Below are 22,830 nucleotides of genomic sequence, written 5' to 3'. Positions count from 1 at the left end.
CATTAAATATTTGTTTATTTGGATATATAGACCCAGTTTTTTAGCTAGGAACTGAGAAAGAACTTACAAGCTATGGGGGAAATATGTGGATGAAAATAATTTTTGTCTGCCCCTCTATTCTCTTCTCGCATCCCATAGACCCTCTGCTTTATTCTAATTTGCTTTATTCTCATGCTCACAACCCAGAGTGAAGTGCCTTGTAGCAAGACTTTGTCTCTTCTCTTGGAAAACAAGAACAATCATATTACCCTATACTACTGTGTGAAGATTAAATATATAAAATGTTTTGTAAAATGCATTACATGACACAAATATGGTTGAATTTAATGTATATTTTCTAGTCCATTCCCCACGCGGCTATAGAAAATCTGTTATGGGATCCTTGTCAAAGGTGTTCTCTCTGGGTCTACCCTTATGCTAAAGGTACTATCTTGGGGTCCCTTGTGCTAAATGTGATGAAGTCAGTTGATAAAGCACATTCTATATGCTTTACAAGCAGCCAAAATAGACCACATGTCTTTGTCGTGCATTATACAAAGATGATAATATTCTTGATTTATTACATGGCTTTTCACATACTCAAAAAGGCAAATATCTCACTATTGTCAGTCTAATTTATATATCAAGAGTTAAAAGATATTTGTCCAGATTAAGACAAATTATAGCACCTAGTTTAAAACCTTTGTTTAAAATGAAGAATAAGCACTATTGTCTAAAATGTTCCTTCAGAATGTATTTTAAGTGCCACAATTCATGATGCTTCCCACTGAACATTCCTCTATTATTGTTCAGATCCTCCAAGCGCCAAATGTTTTCCATAGAATAGCCTGAGCTTTGAAATTAAAATGAGCATTCCAGAAATGCTTTGTTCCTTATAATAAATGCCAGAGAAGTAAGAAATGTGAAAAGAACATTGTATAGGAACATTGTGCTTCCATCAAAAAAATGCAATTGTGACTTGCAAGTTATTCACTTTCATAAATCATTTATATCTGTGTCTTCTTTTAAAATACCCCAATACAGTTATCTAATGTTGATTAAACTAAAGTCGTGACACTTTCAATGATTTATCTTATTTCAGAAAAAAGGTAATCCTGCAGAAAAAAGAAAGCTAAACCTATTTTTTTTCACCACAACTCACCTACAGGATCTAACTGATTCTCATCAGTGGCTGGTACTCACTATAGCAGAGGATTCTCACTAAGGGTTGGAGTGCATATGTTATTTGAAAAAGTCTCTCATCTCTTGAAGGAATACCAGCAACCAGTAAAAATTAGCTTTCTAGTTATTCTATAAAAGAATTCCTCTTTCCTCATTTTCTTTTTCAATATAAAATCAGTTATATTTTTATAAGGAACAAAAAAAACTTTAGTTGGAATTTACAGCAAAGATAATTCTAACGTACCGTCCAAGCCCATGCCTTGCTAAACCTTCTTTTTGTCACTGGTGCACAACCCTCCCCTTTCCCTCTTTCTCAGACCCTAGGGGGTCTCTCTCATATGGACAGTCTTCAATTCCAAGCTCTTAAAGAACTTGGGTTCACTTACTTTCCTTTCATCTGTAAATCTATGCTAGGATACCAATACACCTTCATCACAGACACATGAATGAGCTTCCCATTGAAATGGTCCTAAGTTAGATACTTCAAGTAACATGAAAAGAAGAAATCCCCTACTTTATTAATTCTGTACATTTAAAATTCCATAAAACAAAGTGTATTTTTAATGGTGTGTGATATTTACATATGAAAATTTAGAGGACCAAAAAAACGATTTTTCTAATCTTTCCTAATCTCAGTATGCTTCTCTAGATTCTCCAAAGATACTGAAAATTAAATTGATATGCTTAGTGAACCAAGCCTTCAACTGTCATTATATACAGCAACGCCAATGCACAATGGGAGCATTGCAGACTACCACGCAAGGTTGTGATTTACTTTCATTTGCTGCATCGATGCAACAATTGCTTTAGTACGTCAGACACTAGCTCTGTAAAGTTTTTTCCTATGCCAATTTGGGTAACACATTTATATTCTATAACCATGTTCTTTCCAATCTAACTCTAATTTCTTTTTAATTCTACTCTCATTGTAGTATAAAAAGGCCATGTTAACAGCCATCTCCTTTCTTGTTTATTAGCTAAAACACTTTGAATTTTAACCTTCCTCCAATAGCTCACAGGAGCCTTCAGGGTTACTTTTGCTTCCTTGAGTTAATTTTAATCTGCGAAATAAAATATAAGACATTTAAACCATGCTAATTAGCTGAAAACTTCAAATAGAGTTCTGAAAGAAATTAAAAGGGTAGAAAAATAAAATTGTTCATAGATAAGTAAAACCAGTGATCTTTTAAAGTAAAAGGTATCATCTAGTCTTGGGGAGAGGGAGTCCCTTCTTCAAGGCATTGATAATTTCAACTGTGCATTATTTCCTACCAAAAACAAACTTGACTACGTTAACAAAAGTACTGGGGAAGATTGACACATTGGGAAACCAACATATGCATATCCTTTAATTAACATTCAACACTCCCCCAAAACCAACTACAATCTTCTTTTAGTCCATCGCAGGCCAATTTATTGAGCACACATTATGTCCAAAACAATATCCTAGACCTTTAGAAAATAAAGATGAGTAAGCTCCAGTATGGTGATAGGAGAGATTCACAACTAGCTGCAGTATAAAAGGGAGAATGGTAACTGCTTATACTTATAAAGGAAGCACTGAAGAGATTGCAAACATTCATAAGGATTAAGCAGGGCTTCCAAGAAGAGTCTTTAAGGATACATAGTTTTCTGACAGGAGAGAGAGAGGGGAAGGCAAGCTAGGTGAAGGGAACCATGTGCAAAGGGGCAGAGATGGAAATTATTTTTGTCTGAGAGTAGCAGATAGTCAAGTTTGGCAGATTGTGGGGTAAAAACAGAAAATTGAGGGAGCAATAAGGCTAGGAAGTACGTTGTAGCTTAAATATGAAAAATGTTAAAAGCCAAGGAGAGAGTTAATAGTTAATTCAATAGGCAATAGACACTTCAAACACAGCATGCCCAAAGTGGAAGCCTTCTTCCACCCACCTACCTCTCCTCCATCTGTGTTCTTACCTCAGGGACTGATACCTCTAACATGAGGCAGAAACCCAGAGGTCACCCAGGCTACTCCCTCTCTCTCATCCTCCTCTCCAGGTTCTTTAAATTGTCTTTTTAAAAGCTTTAGTTTCTGTCACCTCCTTTCCAGCCCACAGCCATTGCTTCTTATAGCTGCCCCCTGGATTATTGCTCTAGCCTATGCTCCCTCCAAGCCATCCTCCATGACACAAAAACAGGGCCTCAATCTCAGCCCTATCCTCCACTCTACCATTATGAAAAGTATATGCATCAGTTCTGGCCCTCTTCACGTCTCCACACCCATCCCACACTTCCATTAGAGCCACCTCTCTACAATGCAAATCGAACACACTTGCACCAGCTTAAAACCCTCCAGTGGCTCCCTGCTGTCTACAACATAAAGCCCAAAGCATGGTTTGGATAAAGTCTAAAGCATGATTTATGAGTCAATTTATTATCTGACTTCTGACTAAATCTTCACTCTCATCTTCCTTTCCATTGTGGAGTTTGACCACAAATTACTTGTTAGACCCAGAATGGGAAATGCTTAGCATCCTCGACCTGGAACAACTCCCTCTCCTCACAGCCGCTTGTATGTACCTCTCACACCACTCATTCCAGTGTTTTGCAATTAGCTGTTAACATACTGCCTCCCCAGCTTTACCATGAACTCAATAAGGGCAGAGGCCATGCTTGACTCATCCTGAAAACCCAGAGCTAGGATACTGTAAATAATAAATAAACAGGGGTTGAATTATGAAAAGATGAATGAAACTCCAGATTTTAGAAATCTTAAACCAAGAGCCACAATGTTGAGTAATTGGTACAAGGTCACAAAGAGAGCTGGTAGCTAAGCCAAAATTAAAATTTAAGTTTAGTGATAGCATATTTAATCAAATGTGATTTAACAAAATCAGTTTTAATCAAGAGGAATTTCTAATGCAGGATATTCTGTAATTTCCCATGTCTAGTATCATGGAAAAGAAAATTTTTTTGTAAATTCTGAATAAACAAGTCTCCATCCATATAGTTTATTGGGGGTCTGATCAGTTCAAAGTGATCTAGAATAAAGTATACACTAATATTCAGTCTTTTTTTTAGCAAAAAAAAAAAAAGAGACAGGCTACATAGTTCTTTTTCAAACTATAAATAAAAACAGCAGACACAAATTTTTATTCCTGATTTTCACTTTTTAATCCTTGTATTAGGGCTGCTATAACAAAGTACCACAGAGTGGGTGGCTTAAACAACAGAAATTTACTTTCTCAAAGTTCTGGAGGCTAGAAGTCCAAGATCCAGGTGTCAGCAGGGTTGGTTTCTTCTGTAACCTCTCTCATTGGCTTGCAGATGGCCACCTTCTCACTGTAACATGGTCTTTTCTCTGTGTGCATGCATCCTTTGTGTCTCTGTATGTCCTAATGTCCTCTTATAAGGACAACAGTCATATTGGATTAGGGGCCACCTTAAAGACCTGATTTTAACTCAATAAACTCTTCGAAGGCCCCATCACCAAATACAGTAACATTCTGAAGTACTGAGGACTAGGGCCTCAACATATGAATTTGGGGGGGACACAATTCAGCCTTAAACAATCCTCACCACAATGACATAAGAAGTATAAAACAACCATCATCTTTTAAAATGTAATTTAGGGTTCTATTTGTTTGTTAGATGAACAACCACTGCTAACTAGAGCTATTACTTGGAACTATTGAGAGATGATAACAAAACACAAGTAGATCCCTCTCCAATTCCACCAGCCCTCTGGGCCACACAGATGGCATAACGAAGCAAAGATATTCATACGTCAAATACATAAACAGTTGTTGCTAAATGTCCTAATCCAGGAAGTCCACTTATTCTTAGAAAAAATATGAACTTAAACACAACTAGGAAAAGACCACATGCTGAGACTAATATCAAATATTAGTTTCTTCCAGTTTTTACTTAGCTACTTACCACCCAAAAACAAACAAAAAAACAAATTTGGACTCTACAATTAATTTATTCAACAAATATTCATGGTGCGCCTGCACTGTGCCAAGAGGATACGGCAGTGAGCCTCATTCTACTGAGGGGAGACAGAGAATAAACAAATACATAAGTAATTGTCTAACACAACAGTGGGTATTGATATGTGCTATGAAGAAAGTGAAGAGGGTAAGGGAATAAATAGACGAGTGATGGGGAAGGTCTAGTTTAGATTTGGTATCAGAAAAAGTCTCTCTGAACAGGTAACAAGGACCCCAAGGAAGTAGACAAGTAAGACATTTGAATATCTGGGGAAAATATTCCAAACAGAGGAAACAGCAAGTGGAAAAGCTCCAAAATGGGAGCTTGACTGGTGTGTTCCAGGAGCAGCAGGAACACCGGTGCACCTACTGCAGAGTGAGGGGAGAGCATAAGAGATGAGATCAGGCTGGCATCTAGGCACCAAATCATGCAGGCCTTGTAAATCACCAGCACTCTCCATTCTATTCTTGTGATTGGGAGATATGAAAGGTTTTAGAACAGGAAAGTAACATGATCTAACCTAAAAGTTAAAAGGATCATTCTGGCTGATCTGAGAGAATAGTCTGGGGATTGGGCAGGGATTGGAGGAGAAGGGTGAAGAATGGAAAAAGGAAAAGTAGTTAGGAGGCTATTGTAGTAGCCCAACTGGAAACCACACTGGCTTGTTCCAGGAAGCAGTGGTGGTGTCGCTGAGAAGTGGCAGAATTCTGGTAATTCTGAAGTGAGTCCACAGGGTTTGCTGATAGATTGGATATGGGTTGTGACAGAAATAGGGGACCAAAGGTGACTCTATGGCATATGGCCTGAGCAGCTGGGAATATGAAGGTAATATTTACTTAAGGAGACAAGAGGAAGAAGGGGAATTAAGAGTTGAGCTTTAGGCATGTTAAGTTTGCCTATTAGAGTTGCTAAATTGGAGACTAGTATACAATTCTAGAGTTGAGAGAGGTAACAGCTGGAGACAGTCTTCTTGTAGCTTACATTTTCATTTTAATTATTCACATATCAATGGTTTTGCTGGTCTTACTACAAATTTCAAAGATATTTGAACAGCATTTGTTTTTTGAAATCATGCGACTGGATGAGACCTCCTAAAAACAAAGTATAGCTGGAGAAGTTATAGGGCTGAGCTTTGGGCACTCCTCATATTTAGAGGTAGTTATTTATCAGGAAACCTACCCCCATGAACCTATCCATCCCAGGATATGTGGCTGTAGCCATTTCAAATGTAACTACTATTTTAAAAAGATGCTTGTTTTATACAGAGCAATGATTCAGAGACAAATTAGGCTTCAGTAAAAAATGTAATGTTAATTATAGTCTCCTTCTCTACAAACAAATATTTCAAAAAATGAGAAAAACTATCAAGATATTGAGCTAAGCAAACTAAGGAGAAATTATATTCATGCTGCTATTTACGCCTAAATCAGACATTAATCATTCCGGTGAAACAATAACCAATAGTTTATAGTAGAGTACTGATTGAAAGAAGTGCTGATCAAGAAAAGGCAAAAGGACAATTCTTTTTCATCAATAACCATTGACTGCTTGAAGGAAACAAAATAAGAAGTGAAAAATCCAATCAGGCCAAAGCTGGCCCTAAAATAAAGAATGAGTTGACCTCACATGTAGTAGTTTAGGCATGTTTACACAGTCTTTTGGTCAATCCAGCCCAGCATTCCACTTCTAGCAGTGAGTGATGGTGGGATACAGTTATGAACTCTAGTTCTGTGTTCCAGCTTTGTTTAATAATCATTTATAACCCTATCAACCATAAAACTGAATCAACTATGCCAATATGCTTTGCCAACATAAACTTATGAAGTTTCATCTGCATTTTGCTGCCCCTATCTGTTGCCAGATTCCTTTTTTCTCATTTACCCTAGACCATCAGATTTACTCCTCTTCTCTCATAACAACACAAAACTCCTTTTTATTGAACATGTCCATGGAAAAATATACATAATCACCTGCTCATCATATATAAATAAGAGATAACAAACGTTAAACAAGAAAGACCACAGGAAATAGTGATTAGATTTGTAGGGCTCTGTGGTTTTATATGGTTTTATAGGTAGGGCAACACAAATGTGGTTTGAATACAACCCACCAGCAATTTAAATTTTGATGCTTGGTTTAAAATTGATTAGGTTGTGTCCACCTTATTTGTCAGGATGGCCTGCAAGTTGACAAAGCCATTTTTGCCTCATTTTTTTGTAAACATTAAATATCAGTCACCAATTTTGAATCCTTTTGGCCAGTGCTCGATCTTTAATGCCCTAAAGTCCCTTCTTCAAAACATCAGGATATTACCATAGTCCCTCAATTCCAAAACACCATCAATTATAACACATACCATCAATTTAACCACTCTTTTTCAGAATGTAAATGTGGAAAATATTTTGTCAATATTGAACCTTTCAAATCCAAGGCTGAGCCATGAGGCCTATTATCCCAGAGAAGGAGATAGCAGAGAGAAAAAAGATATCATTGATCACCTCTGAGTTTAAAAGCTAACTTTCTTGAGGTCTTAAGCAAAAACAGTTATGAAAGCCATTAGAGAAAGAGAAAATTACTTTCTAGACTTTTTATCTCCCATTTAGCAAAAGCTAGATCTGATAGGCTAGAGCATAGAGTCTTATGAAAAAAGATTTGGTCAGATAGGAAACAGAAGTGTGGAAGCTCTCCTTGCCCAGACCCAAGAGACTATTGGAGGAAGCAGTTGACAGGTAAGAAAGACAAATAAGACACTTGTCCCTAAAACTCCTCTCTGAGCTACACACAGATTGGGGAGCATGATTGACGGGAAACATTGAAAGCAGAGGGACTTTGGTTCCATTTATCTTTGGGACTCTGGAAGAAAACTGCTTCACAAGCTGCCCTGTACAAGCTACACACAGATTGGGGAGCTATGTTAGCATGATTGAGGGGAAACATTGAAAGCAGAGGGACTTTGGTTCCATTTATCTTTGGGACTCTGGAAGAAAACTGCTTCACAAGCTGCCCTGTACAAACTTTGGGGTAGCCACAGTGTAACCTTGGCATCACAGTGTAAATAGGTAGAAGGAAGTTCAGCTTAGCTTTCTAAGCCACTCTTGATTCCTCTGAGGCATGGATAAGACCCAGACCATCCTAGATACCCTGAAGGACAACCAAAATGTGTTTGGATTGAAGACTGGTGGGCCTGCACACAGCTGACCATGGTGAGGCACAAGGTGATCCTACAGCAGAGGCTGAGAGGTGGACATATAATGCCAGACACTTGAGAAACAATGTAGCTGGGACTTAGGGGTCTGAAGCACTATCAAGGGCCAAGGTGAGGCTAAGGCATTCTGGGAAAACCATGGGCCCTAACCAAGTCGAGAGAGAGAGTAGTCCACAAATTTTATCAGTTATAGACTACATCCAGAAATATACAGAGGTGCCCACAAGATGGCCATACATGGGACTGGTCACCCCTCAAAGGTCACCAGTTCAGAGAGCACCCCAGAACAGCCACTCTGCAACAACAGGACTAGCATCTAAAGGTTACCACATGGATCCAAAGGCCCCATCTCCCACCCCCATGAAGTCACATAAGCAAAACCCTCACCTCAACCACACATTTCTAATCATTTTATCTAAAAGTGACTGAGTATTTACCAAAAGGGACTATTTACATTGCTGAATCACACAAGTTTACCAATCTTATCAGCTGAAATATAAGGCATTTTCCTAATCTTCAGAGAGTGGGAGTTTATGAGGAAGATAAGATCACTTATGAAAGACAAAGGAGCTAAAGCGTACTGTGGGTAAATTTGTGATTCTCTATACGCATCAAAAAGGAAAACTACATTAAATGTTCACATCCATTGTAAGATGCATCCTAATTTCAGAAACGTTGAAAATCTGAGGTGGAGAATGTGGGAAAATGTGTCTAAATTGAAGAACTACAGTACCTTGCAAATCAGAGTTAAGAATGCCAATTGTTTCCTAAAAGAAAAAACTCATCTGAAAATCACAAACCACACCTGTTAAGACTTAATTTGTAGAGCATTCAATACTGTGAGAGATACATATATACACCCAAAGTTAGCTATAACAAGGTGAAGTAACTTTCCCAGAGATAAAAATTATGTCTAGATTATAACCAACTATGTCCTGGTTTCAAACATCCTTGAAAATCTTTTCATTTCTCAGATCATGCTTCCTAGTGCCCCAAAACCATTTCTGGGTAGAACAGAATGACTTGGTATAACACTGACCACAGGCTTGGAGAGGGAAGAGAGTAAGGTGTGCCTAAGGTGGGGTGTGGGAGAGACAGATCCTCTTCAGAAGAAATGCACCAGTCCTGCACAATAGGACAGTCACTCTTGGACAGTCCTTTCAAGGACTCAGTTGCAGAGCAACGATATGGGTATCAGAGTTCAGAAATTCCTGATGACTTCATTATTCAAGCACCAGCAGGCAGCTAAAGGTGTAGGTCAGTAGTTTTCAACTCTGGCTACACAAGGTTGCAATTTAAAAGTTGAAATTTACAGTCTCTTACACCAGTTTCTCAAACTTTAATGTGATACAAATCACTTGGGATCTTATTACACCATAGATTTTGATTCAGTGGGTCTGGGGCAGGGCCTGAGGGTCTGCATTTTTAGGAGCTCCCAAATGAGTCTGATGCTGCCAGTCCATGGACAACACATTGGTGGCAGCAAGGTCCTACTCCAGTGGCTGTACAATAAAATCACCTGGGAGGCTTTTAAAAAATACAGTTAATGTGGCCCTACTCCAGAGATTCTGATTTAATTGGCTTTAGCTGTGGCCTGGGTATCAGGATGTTTATAAGTTCCACAAGTGATGTCCTTTTGTGGCTAACGTTGAGAAGCACTGCTGCAGGTGATTGTAAATGCAAGCTCCTTTATGTGATGTGACACCATACCATACTTTCAGACTTGTGCATTATGAATCTCTTTCCTCACGGTCACTTCTTCCACCCTAAGCAGAGTCCACCATAACCTAACCCATACGTGAATCTAAAATGCTGTGTAGCAGTGGATTGCTGGGTAAGGGAGAGCTGCAGAATGTGGACCCAAGAACTCTCAGTCACAGTAGTTTTACTAGAGTTGCTACTAATAGTCCTTCTGGGACCTAGAAGGACTAACTGAGCATGCTACAAACAGAGTTGATGCAGGAGGTTACTCGCACGAATTCCTTACAAATTTATTCCAGATGGGCACCATCCAACTCCATTAAAAAGACAAAGAAGCAGCACCATTCTAGGGCAAGCCTTGGGCCAAGAGGCAGAACAATGCTCACGACAGACTGATATAATGGCCAGCACAGCAGTTCTCACGTTGTAATCACCAGGGAGCTTTTAAAATTACTGCCTGCTCCTACTCCCAAAGATTCTGATTTAATTGGTTTCCCTGTGTGGCCTGGGCATCGGGATTTTTAAAAGCTCCCCAAATGATTTTAATGTGCCACCAGGGTTGAAAACCACTGGGCTAATACTATCTCAACAGTAACAAGAATTTTCTGAATTGCCTAGTTAGCACTCTTCCCCTAAATGAGGCTTTTGTGTCTCTCACACGGCTTGGTGACAAACCACTCCATCATAACTTATCTCATAGGAGGTCTCAACTGTGTGTGAGTTATTGCCCATTTCTTTCTTCCTTAACCAGTGAGTGCAGAGTATCTCCAGAAAATGGTCAGTCTAGAGCAAGGACTTGCAAATTAAGTACCCGAGGCCAAATCTGGCCACTTGCCTGTTTTTGTAAATAAAGTTTTATTGGAACACAGCCACATCCATTTGTTTATATATTGTCTATGGCTGCTTCAAACTACAACAGCAGACTCATTGCAACAGAGACTCTATGGCTGTCAAAGCTGAAACTATTTACTATCTAGACCTATACAGAAAAAGTTTGCCAACCACTGATCTAGAGTCATGGAGTTGTCCAGCTGCAGCAATATCTCCTGAGACACATTGGGTATTCTGAAATATCCCAGGCAGTTCTATGAAGGGCAGAATCAGACCTCAAGCAGTGAAAATGACCACATCTGGGGAGATATGGACTCTTCTATATTTTCAGCCAACTGAACCACAAGTGATCCCATCAATCTAGCATTTTCCAATAAAATGGCAAGTGGATCTGGGCTTATCAGTCTATACCACCTGGCTGCCTAAGAAATCAGTTTATAAGAGAAAGATCTTATTCCACAGCTAAGCTAGAAGTGGATATCTGTGGGATCAGTCTAAATTCGTGGAGGAAAGATAAGCTGTGATTGAAAGATAAAATATTAACAGAAGTGGAGTGGATTGGGGGGGGGGGGCGGTCACATAACCCAAAGCAACAGAGCAGCAACGTTGGAGCGAACAGAAAGGAAATTAGAGTCTGGCAGAATAAAAAGTCTAGGAAGCAAGCTGAGAAGAGGTGAAGCATGTGCAGAGACTGACGTCTGCCCACAGCTACTCTCAAAGCTACCAGGTTCTAGTGGGAGTGGGGGCATCCCATATATGCTCAGCCGTGCACACTCCCACTGGACTTGTGCTATTTTAATCAATTAGCTACTAGTTTTTCTTAATCCTTATTTTAATTTAAAAAATGGCTTCCTTTTTCTCAACTATTTGTTTCTCAAGTAATACTATAGCCTAACAACTTTCCCATGGGAGCAGTTTTCTGGCAGTAAAAGCATGCAGAAACTGAAGAATTCACTTTATTAGAATCAACTCAACTATACTGAATCACCTTAAACTTTAAAACATTATTGAGACAGAATTACGTTTATTTCTTCATCCTACCATGAAAATAACATCTTCATATTTATTAAGCTTTGAGCCTACAAGTCTTTAAAAAACATTTAATTTACTAACTTTTAAGGTTACTGGTAAAGCTTATAGTCAAAACTCCAATATTTGCTTATAAAGTAATCTACAAGAACACTATATGTGTGCAGACTTGTCTTTGAGATTTCTTTGGAACCTTCAAGATTAATTCTGATATAAATTCTATTAGAATAATAAGCAAGTCTACAAAGGAAAAAAAAAGGCTTGGAGATAAAACCAAGGAAACATAAGTAAACAGCATCATACTCATTCAAAATGACCTATAGAAATGACAGAAAACAACCACCAACAAACGAAACTTGAATTCTTTTCTGAAAGAAACAAAGGAAATTATATACTAGGAGGCCAAGAAGCCAAAGCATGTCCTCTCCTTGCTACCTAGAAGTCAATCAGATCCGTCTGTAGAACAGCAGGAAATGAACCCTTTGGGCATCTGGGCATCCACTTGCATAAATTGATATGCATGACTGCTTTTTTTTTTCCTTTGGCTAAAGTAGAGGAGAAAGAAATTATGTTGAGAGTAGAGTATGGCAGAGAGGTTCGGCATAGAAGCCAGGGAGGAAAGAAAAACATGGTTCTTGGAGGAGTAAGGATTAACTGTTCTCCCATCCAGCCACTTGAACTGAGTTTGACTCTAACAAGGAGAAGGGAGAGACTAGGGGAACAGCCGAAAGGGATTGTTTTCATAAGGAATTTTATGTGACTCTAGGTGCAACCACTGCTTCATGGGGGCCCATGTGACAGAGTGAGCACAGTTGAGAAGAGAGGTATTCTCCTCTCTTTTGTAGGAGCCCACTGCCAATCTGCCACTTGAGGATTGGCAGCTTTGCAGGCATTGGGACCTTGGCATGTCCATTTCCAGTCTCACAGTGGGCATCACTGGCAGTTACCATCCACCATCAACAAGAAGAAGCCAGATAAAATGAAAAAACATGGCAGATAGACTGGTTTGGGAGCACAGGTGAGGCATACCTCAGAGACGCCAAAATTTGTAGATGAGGGAAAGAGCAGAAGACAGGCTTTGCAGGAAAATTTCCATTCTAGCATAAGCAAGTTAGGGCAGTCCCAAGAACCCTGGATTAGTGCTACTAATGGAACTTCCTTTTTTTTTCTTTTTTTCTTTTTTTTTTTAATTTTTTGTTTATTGCAGTAACATTGGTTTATAACATTGTAAAAATTTCAGGTGTACATCATTGTACTTCTATTTCTGCATAGATTACATCATGTTCACCACCAAAATACTAATTACAACCCATCACCACACACATGTACCGAATTATCCCTTTCACCCTCCTCCCTCCCCCCTTCCCCTCTGGTAAACACCAATCCAATCTCTGTCCCTATGTGTTTGTTTATTGTTGGTATTATCTACTACTTAATGAAGGAAATCATGCGGTATTTGACCTTCTCCCTCTGACTTATTTCACTTTGCATACACAATGGAATACTACTCAGCCATAAGAAACGATGAAATCCAGCGATTTGTGACATCATGGAACTTCTTTTGAACTTTCAGCTGCTAATGAAGAGGTAGGAGGCCAGGGAATCAAATTACATAAGGAAGACAAGTATCTGGCCTACATGGCCAATGCTCAAGGGAACTGGAAACAGAGGCTAGAATATAATTCTGAAACTAGAATGTGGTTTGGAAATTGGAAGGATCCATTAAAACTCTGGTAACTGGGTAATCTTATTGTCCCTCAACAGCAAGAGTTTGTGCATCCAAACTTAAAAATTGCTCCTCTAGAAATCTTCTGCATGTCTCTACTTCCTTCTGTGTGTCTTTCAGCTTTGCAGGATATAACTGTTTAACGCGAGGTACTGACTGCTTAACTCTCAGTATGTAGTCAGTTCCCCCAAAGAGACAATGGTGATACAACCAACTCACCATCATCCCCAGAGACAGAGCTCTCATGCCAGATTGCCTCACAGGCTTCTTGCCAACCTATAACTGAGTGTCAATAAGTCAGCTGCCTAATCTGATAAAGTCAGCTGTGATCAGGGCGGAAAGGTAACTTGACGGCAGATGGAGACTTAACAAAAAAAAGAACCCCTAAAAAGGAGGCAATGGGAAGGTAATAGTTATTAGGTCTGTTCACAAATATTCCCATTCTCCTGGGCACAGGACAGGATCACACATCCCACACCCACATTGACCACATGACTTGCTTTGACAAAAGCAATGTGAGTGGAACTGACATACATCACATCCAGGTAGACATTTTAGGAGCCCTTGCATGATTCATCATGTTCTCTTTCTCCTGTTGTAACAACAGTGGAAGTAAATACTGAGATAGAGCTTACATTAGCCTGGGTCCCTGAGTGCCTATAGTAAGCAGAGACCCCCAACCAAATCACATTGGACATGTAGCTTGAGCAGGAAATGAACTTTTGTTAAGCCTCAGAGATTGGGGGGTTGTCTTCTTATCACAACATAACCTAGTTTATGCTGACTGATAAAGGTTTGGCAGATATTCTTGAACTTGACCCAGTGAGGATTATAGAGTACATAAAAGCCATCCCCAAGGGACTCCCAGAAATAGAAAGGAGACTTTATGTAAGTGGAAACTAGGAAAAGGCCAAGAGGTCCTACAAGAGTTAAGGGTGAAAGCCAAAGGAATAATGTTTATTACTATTGATCTAACTCTATATTTACGTCTTGAAAACACAGGATATATTTACATGAGAAAATACATTTGAACCTTTGACCCAAAAAAACACAAAAATCTTACTGGAGATAACACATTATAAGGAGTTTGTTATTGTTTTTATCTTAGAGGACTTCGAGTAAGTCAATTCTTTTAGCTCACATTCAACATGAATCTAACACATAGCAAATTATATTTTGTGGCAAATAAGGTTATAGATGGTTCCATTATGTGATGACTAGAGCATGATCTAGCAGTTTATATCTCCTTCAGAGAGTATACAACATTGAGATGTAAATTCTTCTAATCGCAATTCTGCATAAATAGACTTTCTGCACTGCATTGCCAAACTTGGATCTTGAAAGTGATAAAGTGCAGATGTCTACAGTTGCAATCATAAAAATGTAATTGCTGAGAAAAAAATTATTTCTGATCCATTGGAGGAATTTATTACAGAGAGATGCAACTGTGTTACGTTATCACACAGAGAAAATGAAAGCAAATGATTGAAATATATTCCAGGCTGAACATCCCTGCGAAATGACCTAGTGATTTACCTGTGCCCAAGAGAAAAAAAAAAAAACAGATTAAAGATAAATCAGGTTTGGTGGGGAAGCCTGTGGTAACTATAAAAAGAGTAGAGTAAAGACTTACTAATAAATGAATTTAGAAGTCAGAGTGACATAATAGTATCTATGACCAATTACTCTGAACATTAAAATGTAATTTTGACTTTGAGTGATATACAGAAGTGGTAAGTAATATCTGTGGAAGTTTGAAAGCCAAGGAATATAATAACATGAAGATAAATAATGAGGAAAGGTGAGAATTTTCTTAATGGGGTTACTAAATTGATAACTTTATCTGGCGGCACAATGAACCTAAAGATCATTAACTTCTTTTGGAATGTTTTCCAGTATAATCAGAGACTATATCACATACTTAAAATAAACCATGTAACTATTTCAAATTAAACACTCTTTGGAAAAAAAAAGAATGTGATGAGATTATTTAGTATGATGCTATTCTAGAAAAAAACACCTTTAATATAATTTAATGGAATTTTTTACTTGTATTGATAGGTGATACATGATCAAAGTGACAGACACAAGAAGGCTGTGTATCCAATCCAAAAAGATCAGTAATTTTAATAACACTTGAACTTTGAAATGCATTAGTTTTTCATAAGGAGAATCCATTATAATGAAAATCAAAAGTGTGTTCAAATAATTTTGTTGTACTAGAATTCTCCTTTATGAGATAATTCCTGAACATAGTAAATATTCTATAAATTATTAATATTTGTAATTTAATTGGACTTGAATATTGCTAAGATCTAGAAACTTTTTTCCTAACTGAAATATTGGTGAAGCGGTATACCCAAACTGCCTTTAAGAAATTAATAAAAATTTTCAAAAACATTGACAACAATCATAGGGAAAATAATTTTAACAATTTACACTTACATGTAACTGAGAACTATCTGGTATATAGTAAGTACTAAATTCCCTTTCCCTGACTCATCTACTTGCAGATCATGAAAAGTATGAGTCCAGGCACCACATTAAAAGCCCTCTAAAATTAGCATAATCACACTTTTTAAATGAGTTAAATTTCTTTCCAATCAAATAAAATTACTTTGGGTCATTTTCACCCTTTTAATTTTCTAGGTGGACTCAATAAATGTTTATAGATTAAATAGCTTTTAAACACACCAGAAAATACACACAAACTGTGAACAGCATACTCTTTAATGTGAATTTACCTAGAATACTCTCTACTGACTGCTACATCAATGTACTTGACTAAAGCAAAACATCTATTGGTTTCAGTTAGAATAAAAAAGTAGTTTCTCCATAATGATACCTTCTCTGTTCATAAGCAATATGTCAGCAGCCTTTGTGATTGGCAAGTCTTAAGCGATCAACTCTAATGTTCCATTGTTATGGGACAAATAAGGGTTATGCAGTAGCATTAATGCACTTGCCTTTACCAGCTATCTCCAAAATAAAGGCCATTTCCCCACCCCACACTCAGTAATTGCATAGGAACAAAATCTTAAACCACTTGTGAGAACTTATTTCAAACTCCCCCCACCCCTAAAATTGGTGATACATATGAAAAAACATAAGAATTCTCATATCTTGGCCACTTACTTTTACATTTAGCAACTAATTCTAGGGAAACAATTTGAACTGACGACAAAAATTCATATACAAAGACATTCAGCACAGCACTATTTATAACAGGAAAAAAAGTAGAAACAACCTAAATGTCAAAAAATGAGAGACTACTTAAAAAAACTATGGTGCAGCCATATGATGGATAATTAAACAGCAATTTTATTAAATCATGCTTACAGAGAATGAAGAAATTATCAAAATATCCTTTTAAATGGAAGAGTGAGATATAACCTACATATAGAGTACTATCTCCACCTTATTTACATATATTCTTTATATATATATGTATATATATTCTTTAATATGATAAAGTACTAAGGTAATAAAAATCAACCACAATTTTACTGTACTGGAAGTAAATGCATCCAAATATGAATGTTTACCTCTTGGTGGTAAAATTGTGAATGGTTTTTTATCTTCTTTTTGTTTTATTTTGTTTTCCTTTTCCAATTTTTCCAGTGAACTTTATTAGAAAAACAACAAATAAGTTTTTTTGCTTCTTTTTAACATAAGACCATTCAGTGGGTGGCTAAGATGGGACTTTAATGTAGTCTTCATAGTCATGTAGTATCAGTTTCATACCAGATCTTAGTGCCTTTTAGACTGCCAAAGTTCATGATTAACCTATGATCAGTGAGGCATATGTTTTAAATTGTCTTTCCAGTAGCAGATATTGACTTGTGCTAAGCAAAAACGCGTACAAAGTCTATTCTCAGGGCTACTCCCCTCCGCACCACCCACCCCACAGAGAAGATAAGCAGAACATTTTTGAAGCATCAGAGGTAAGGTCAGTGTAGCTTCTCACCCAAGTAACCACTGAGTGTTTCAAAGCCTTAAAAAAAGGGACAATGGGGCTGGCCCTGTGGCTTAGTGGTTAAGTGCGTGCGCTCTGATGCTGGCAGCCCGAGTTCGGATCCCGGGCGCGCACCAACGCACCGCTTCTCCGGCCATGCTGAGGCCGCATCCCACATACAGCAACTAGAAGGATGTGCAGCTATGACATACAACTATCTACTGGGGCTTTGGGGGAAAAATAAATAAATAAAAATTAAAAAAAAAAAAGGGACAATTTGTCTTAGGGGGTATGATGTAAGGTAAGCCCAAAGGGGAGTTCCCTCACAAATTTGAGGATAAGGATAAAAAATTTAAATCTATACTATGGTATAAGTTTCTTCAAGCTCTGCTTTAAGAAAATCAAATAAATAAAATCTAGACTTACATAATAAGTAAGTTGGAGAATCATTATGCATGCTACCAAAGGATTGTTCACTTTATGAAAGACTTTATCACAGAATTCCTTAAATAGCTGCTTTTCTCATAGATTTTGGTATTTTAAAAATAATTTCCTATTTGACAAATGAGACACCAAGTACCTTGGGGCAAGTCACTGAAATTCTCTAGGCTCAGTTTCCTCATCTACATAATAAGGATGGTTTTAACCAGGCTACCTGCCTCACTCAGTTCATGACTTTCAAACAAGATAATTTATATAAAGGTACTTTGAAAATGACATATACATGCCATTACTGCTATTGCTTTTAAAAGAGAAACTGTGGGGAGGACTTTCAGAATTTTATTATTTTTATTACTAAATACATACTTTTTTACATTTTAACAACACTTGATGACATGCTCATTCTATAAAAAGCAAATCTTTCCTTGGTTCATTATCTATTTCCCCCACATTTTTTAGTTCTTCTGCAGTTACTACAAACACTGTAATTTCCATGGTATTAATACCTGGATTATGAGAGGCTCCAACAGCTTCTCCACAGTGAATGTTTGGACCCGCAAATCCTGAGGATCAATATTCAGTGTGAGTGGTGTTTCAGCTGACATGTTGCCTGTGGACAAAAACAAAAAGACACTTACTAATAAAGAAAAATACTTTCTAAAAGAGAGGACAAATGAATATCATAGAGTACGTGAGATTTGTATGCAGCATCTCTTTCTGATATCAGCTGTAGCCCTCAGAGGACCAGGGTGTCAAGTCCACCAACAGAGAAACGAGATACTCTCCAACTGTTCTTCGAGGTCATGCTGTCTGGGCCTAGGTCCTCTAACAAATTAATCTATGCTAGTATGTTCATGACTAAAATAATAACCCAGCACAGGTGGGTTTGCATTTGATCAGGAGCCTGAAGCGAAAAAGAACGGCTGAGTTGGTGAGACACAGCTTACAATACACAAGTCTTTTGACTTTCATGAAATTATAGCAGTGAGCCTGCCAGAGCCCATATTTTGCCTGTTGTTGTTAATGACGACTCAGATGAGGAGCCAGGTAGGACTTTGAAAGACATGTGATACATCCCTACTTGTTTGGGGAATTGTTTATTTGAGGGTTTTGATTGGAGAAGAAAGTTGGGGGCAATTTACTTTCTTGTACAGAAAAGAAATGAACATAAATTGGCATAGTTATTATAAAAAGAGGGAAGAAATCTCTGAGAAGGCACTGATATTTGGGCAAGACAAAATTTTAAAAAAAAAAATTATAAGCCATTCTTTAAGGCATTAATATTAGTCTTAAAAATCAATTCAGTTAGATTTTTCCATAAGAATACACATATATACCAAATGACCATAAGTGGCATATCATAACATATTCAAAGTAACACATCAGCCGTGAAGACTATTACCCAAATCACTAAGCCTAGAAATTTGTATTAACTTGTTCACAATCAATAATCAACCAGCAAGTATTTACTGAATGTCCACGGAGATAAACAGTAAGAGACACCTCTCTCCTATACTATATAACTTGGCCTGCTAAAAAAATAAATTTATAGTCCACATAAACAAATATTACTATCAATGCAAAAACCTTCCCACTTAGCTGTTACCTACTTTCTTCTATAGTTTCCTATATTTGCAGGCTAAGAGAACATAAGAATCTGCCCCTAGAAAATATCCTGATATTCTCTATGATACCCATAGAAACCAAAACAAAAAAGAAAGCATTACTTTTACTTTAGTTTCTCTATTTATTATTTTAGATATAAGAGTGGATAATCGTTTTCTTTTTAATTGACTGATTAGCTCCATGAACGGACAATGGATGTATAGATGAATGAGTGAATGAATGAGCATACATTTTCCGGGTGCCACTCTTATTCAGAATCAGTCCCTCAATGATCCTCTCACTCTCAGTGATTCTAGAAGAGAGGATTGTTCTTCTTCCTATACTTCTGCCTCCAACCCCTAAGGGATATCTGAATCTCAGTGTAGGGCCCACGTTTCCTCCCAACTCCTTCCCCTGAGAGTCTACCGCCATTCTTCTTCTACCCTTTTTCAAATCCCACTGGCCTACTTCCATAAAATCAATATCTCTTTGCTCTTCAACCTCTCCTACTCCACTGGATCCTTCCCCTGGACCCATAAATGTGTTATTGTATATATTCAAAGATAATCATAATCTCTATACGTATGCGCAAGTGAAAAGATCAGTGCTTCACCAAGGCCTTTCCATACCGTACACCTGATATACACGCAGAGAGAGAGACACACACAAAAACCATCCTGTAACTAAAAAATCCTCCTCACTGACTCTTACCTTGACATACTCTAGTTCTTAGGTTAATAACATACTTTGTTTTTTAAAAATAGAGGCAAATACTGTAGCATAGAAGCCTTACTGCTCTTCAGATGTTATGCCACATGATGACACTCCATGATTCTCTTCCTATAAAAATGGATATTTGAAGTATTCTTGAGAATAATAGGAATCTGCCAAAAGGCTGTCCCCAGTGACTTAACATAGAAATCTGTACCTAATCAAAATAGTGAATTTCAAAAATGCTTAAAATCAAATATACTCATAGTACTTAAAATTCTTTCATGTATCTTCAGCAAAGTTTGACATTAAAAACAAAGACAATTAAGCTGAAAGTCTCAAAAGAACAAATTATGACAAATCTAAAAATTTAATGAAAGCATTTAAGTACAATTACATACTCCAAATTTGACTATACTATTAAAAACACTAATGCATACTAATCGTTTTGTGTATAGTATCAAAACATTTTCTAGTCAACTCAGGAAATTATAATAAGCAATTTGAAATGGAAAAAAAGGACAATTTATGTGCTGAGTGTCCTAGGATTACTCTAGCCACGTTTTCAAGTAGCTATAATACATTATTTATTCATCTACTAGAAACTACAGTCATCCCTCAGTATCCCTGGGGATTGGTTCCAGGACCCCCGTGGATACTGCAATCTAGGGATGCTCAAGTCCCTTATAAAAAAATAGCATAGTATTTGCATATAACCTACACACATCCTCCCGTATACTTTAAATCATCTTCAGATAAGTTATAATGCTTAATACAATATTGACGCTATGTAAATAGTTGTTATACTGTATTGTTTAGGGAAAAATGACAGGAAAAAAAGTCTATACTGTATGTGTTCAGTACAGACGCAACCACCATAAGCCTTTCACTCTGCAATTGGAGGAACCTCCGGATGCGGAACCCACCCCCGCCCAGATGTGGAACCCCAGGATGCAGAGGGCCAATTGTACTGTAAATGTTGAGGGATTTATATAAAACCCAATAGCATTGCTGACCACAGAGATAAGAGTATACTTTCTGAAATGTAGCACATTCCTAGATAGTTTTCTTATTAAACACAACCGAAACGGCCTGTTCAGGACCTCCTTGCCCACTTTAAGATTGTCATGTATGTCCTTGTTCTCAGTCTATGCTTAACTGTACTAAAAGCCACTTACACAAAAGTACCTACAATTCCTTTACTTTTTAAAAGCCATTTTTGCTTGAAAAAAATTACTATTCAAATTATATTAAGTGAAAATATATTATTTTAATTTCTTTTCAAATGAAAGTATAAATTACTGTTATTATCTATAATACACAAATACAAAAAGATACAAAGCCCTCTGATTTAGCCCTTTACTATCTTGATTCTCTCTGTTTTTCACTGGTTTTATTTCCTTTTTAAAAGTAGAAACGTGATCTCTCTTCTCAGCTTTTCATCTGAAATATAGGAGATATGCTTCAAGATAGGCTCCAAACTATATTGCCAAGTGATTTCTCTCAAATGCATTTCAAGGACTGAAATGATTTGTTTGGGTTTGGGTTTTGGTTTTGCTTTCCAATCATTCCACTTACCACTTTGATTCCCTCTAACACAAGCAAATCTAAATTGATAGATAGGATATTCCCATGGTGACCTTTCTGCATAGCCCAGAGCCAATCTATCAATAAAATATGTCCTTCAGTCTCCATAACCACAGGGTTCTATCAAGTGAGTGCTCACAAAAGGGTTTACTAGTTACTCCTCTCATGACAGGTACTATCTACATATAAATCAAGTCAAGGTTGCTGATATTGCTTTGTTCTCTCATCTCAGGGAAACGAACTAGAGGACACTCTTGTGAACTAAAATAAGATCTAAGTGAACTTGCACAGCCTTTAAAAACATGTCCTTTCACTGCAGAATTCATAATGGGTTTTCAAAGCTATATTGAGCACCAGAAATTGGAGACAAGGAAAATAAAAAATTAAGGAGAGTAAAAATTATCCACATCATATGTAATCCTGCTAGAAGAGTGTTTTTCAGCCAAGAGATAAAAGACAAACCTAATTTAGCCAAAGTATCTTCTAAATCTGTGATCATGTCTTTAATATACATTAAGTAAAGAAAGTTGTTGAGCTCTTTTTTCTATGGAAAAAATCATAAAATAATAAACCAACAAGTCCTTAAAGAACCTTGACTACACATAATTATTATTCTTTGAATAAATGCTGTTTCTTATAAAAATCTTTTGGATCTTTCGCATCTGTCCTATTCAATAATCCTGATTGATTGAGGATCAGGGCAATAATAGAGAGAAAACTGCAGAATTTTGCAAATTAAGTCAAAGCAAGGTCAAAGTCTGACAAATTGTTACCAACCTCTTGTAGCAATATCACAATGTGAATCCAAAACAAAACTCCTACGAGGTTGTGGGTATTACACACCAAGGCGCTCACATTCTATAATCCATAAAATCTTAAGAGTTAGGGAGTATCTTCCAAACAACTCAAGAATACCGTCTACAACAT

General features: G+C 37.3%; 1 protein-coding gene across 1 annotated transcript in view; it reads right to left on the bottom strand.

The window, feature by feature from the left end:
- The window catches only part of CTNNA3 (catenin alpha 3), a 1,506,614-nt gene extending 1,486,472 nt beyond the window's left edge, over nucleotides 1-20,142 (bottom strand). The window contains 2 exon segments of the mRNA XM_058544370.1: nucleotides 18,507-18,610; nucleotides 19,950-20,142. Of these exon segments, the coding sequence (XP_058400353.1) occupies nucleotides 18,507-18,610; nucleotides 19,950-20,142 (297 nt within the window).
- Nucleotides 20,143-22,830: the final 2,688 nt, after the last annotated feature.

Source organism: Diceros bicornis, chromosome 6, assembly GCF_020826845.1.
Source record: "Diceros bicornis minor isolate mBicDic1 chromosome 6, mDicBic1.mat.cur, whole genome shotgun sequence".
Classification (NCBI taxonomy): Eukaryota; Metazoa; Chordata; class Mammalia; order Perissodactyla; family Rhinocerotidae; genus Diceros; species Diceros bicornis.
This window is presented reverse-complemented; position numbering and strand designations above follow the sequence as displayed.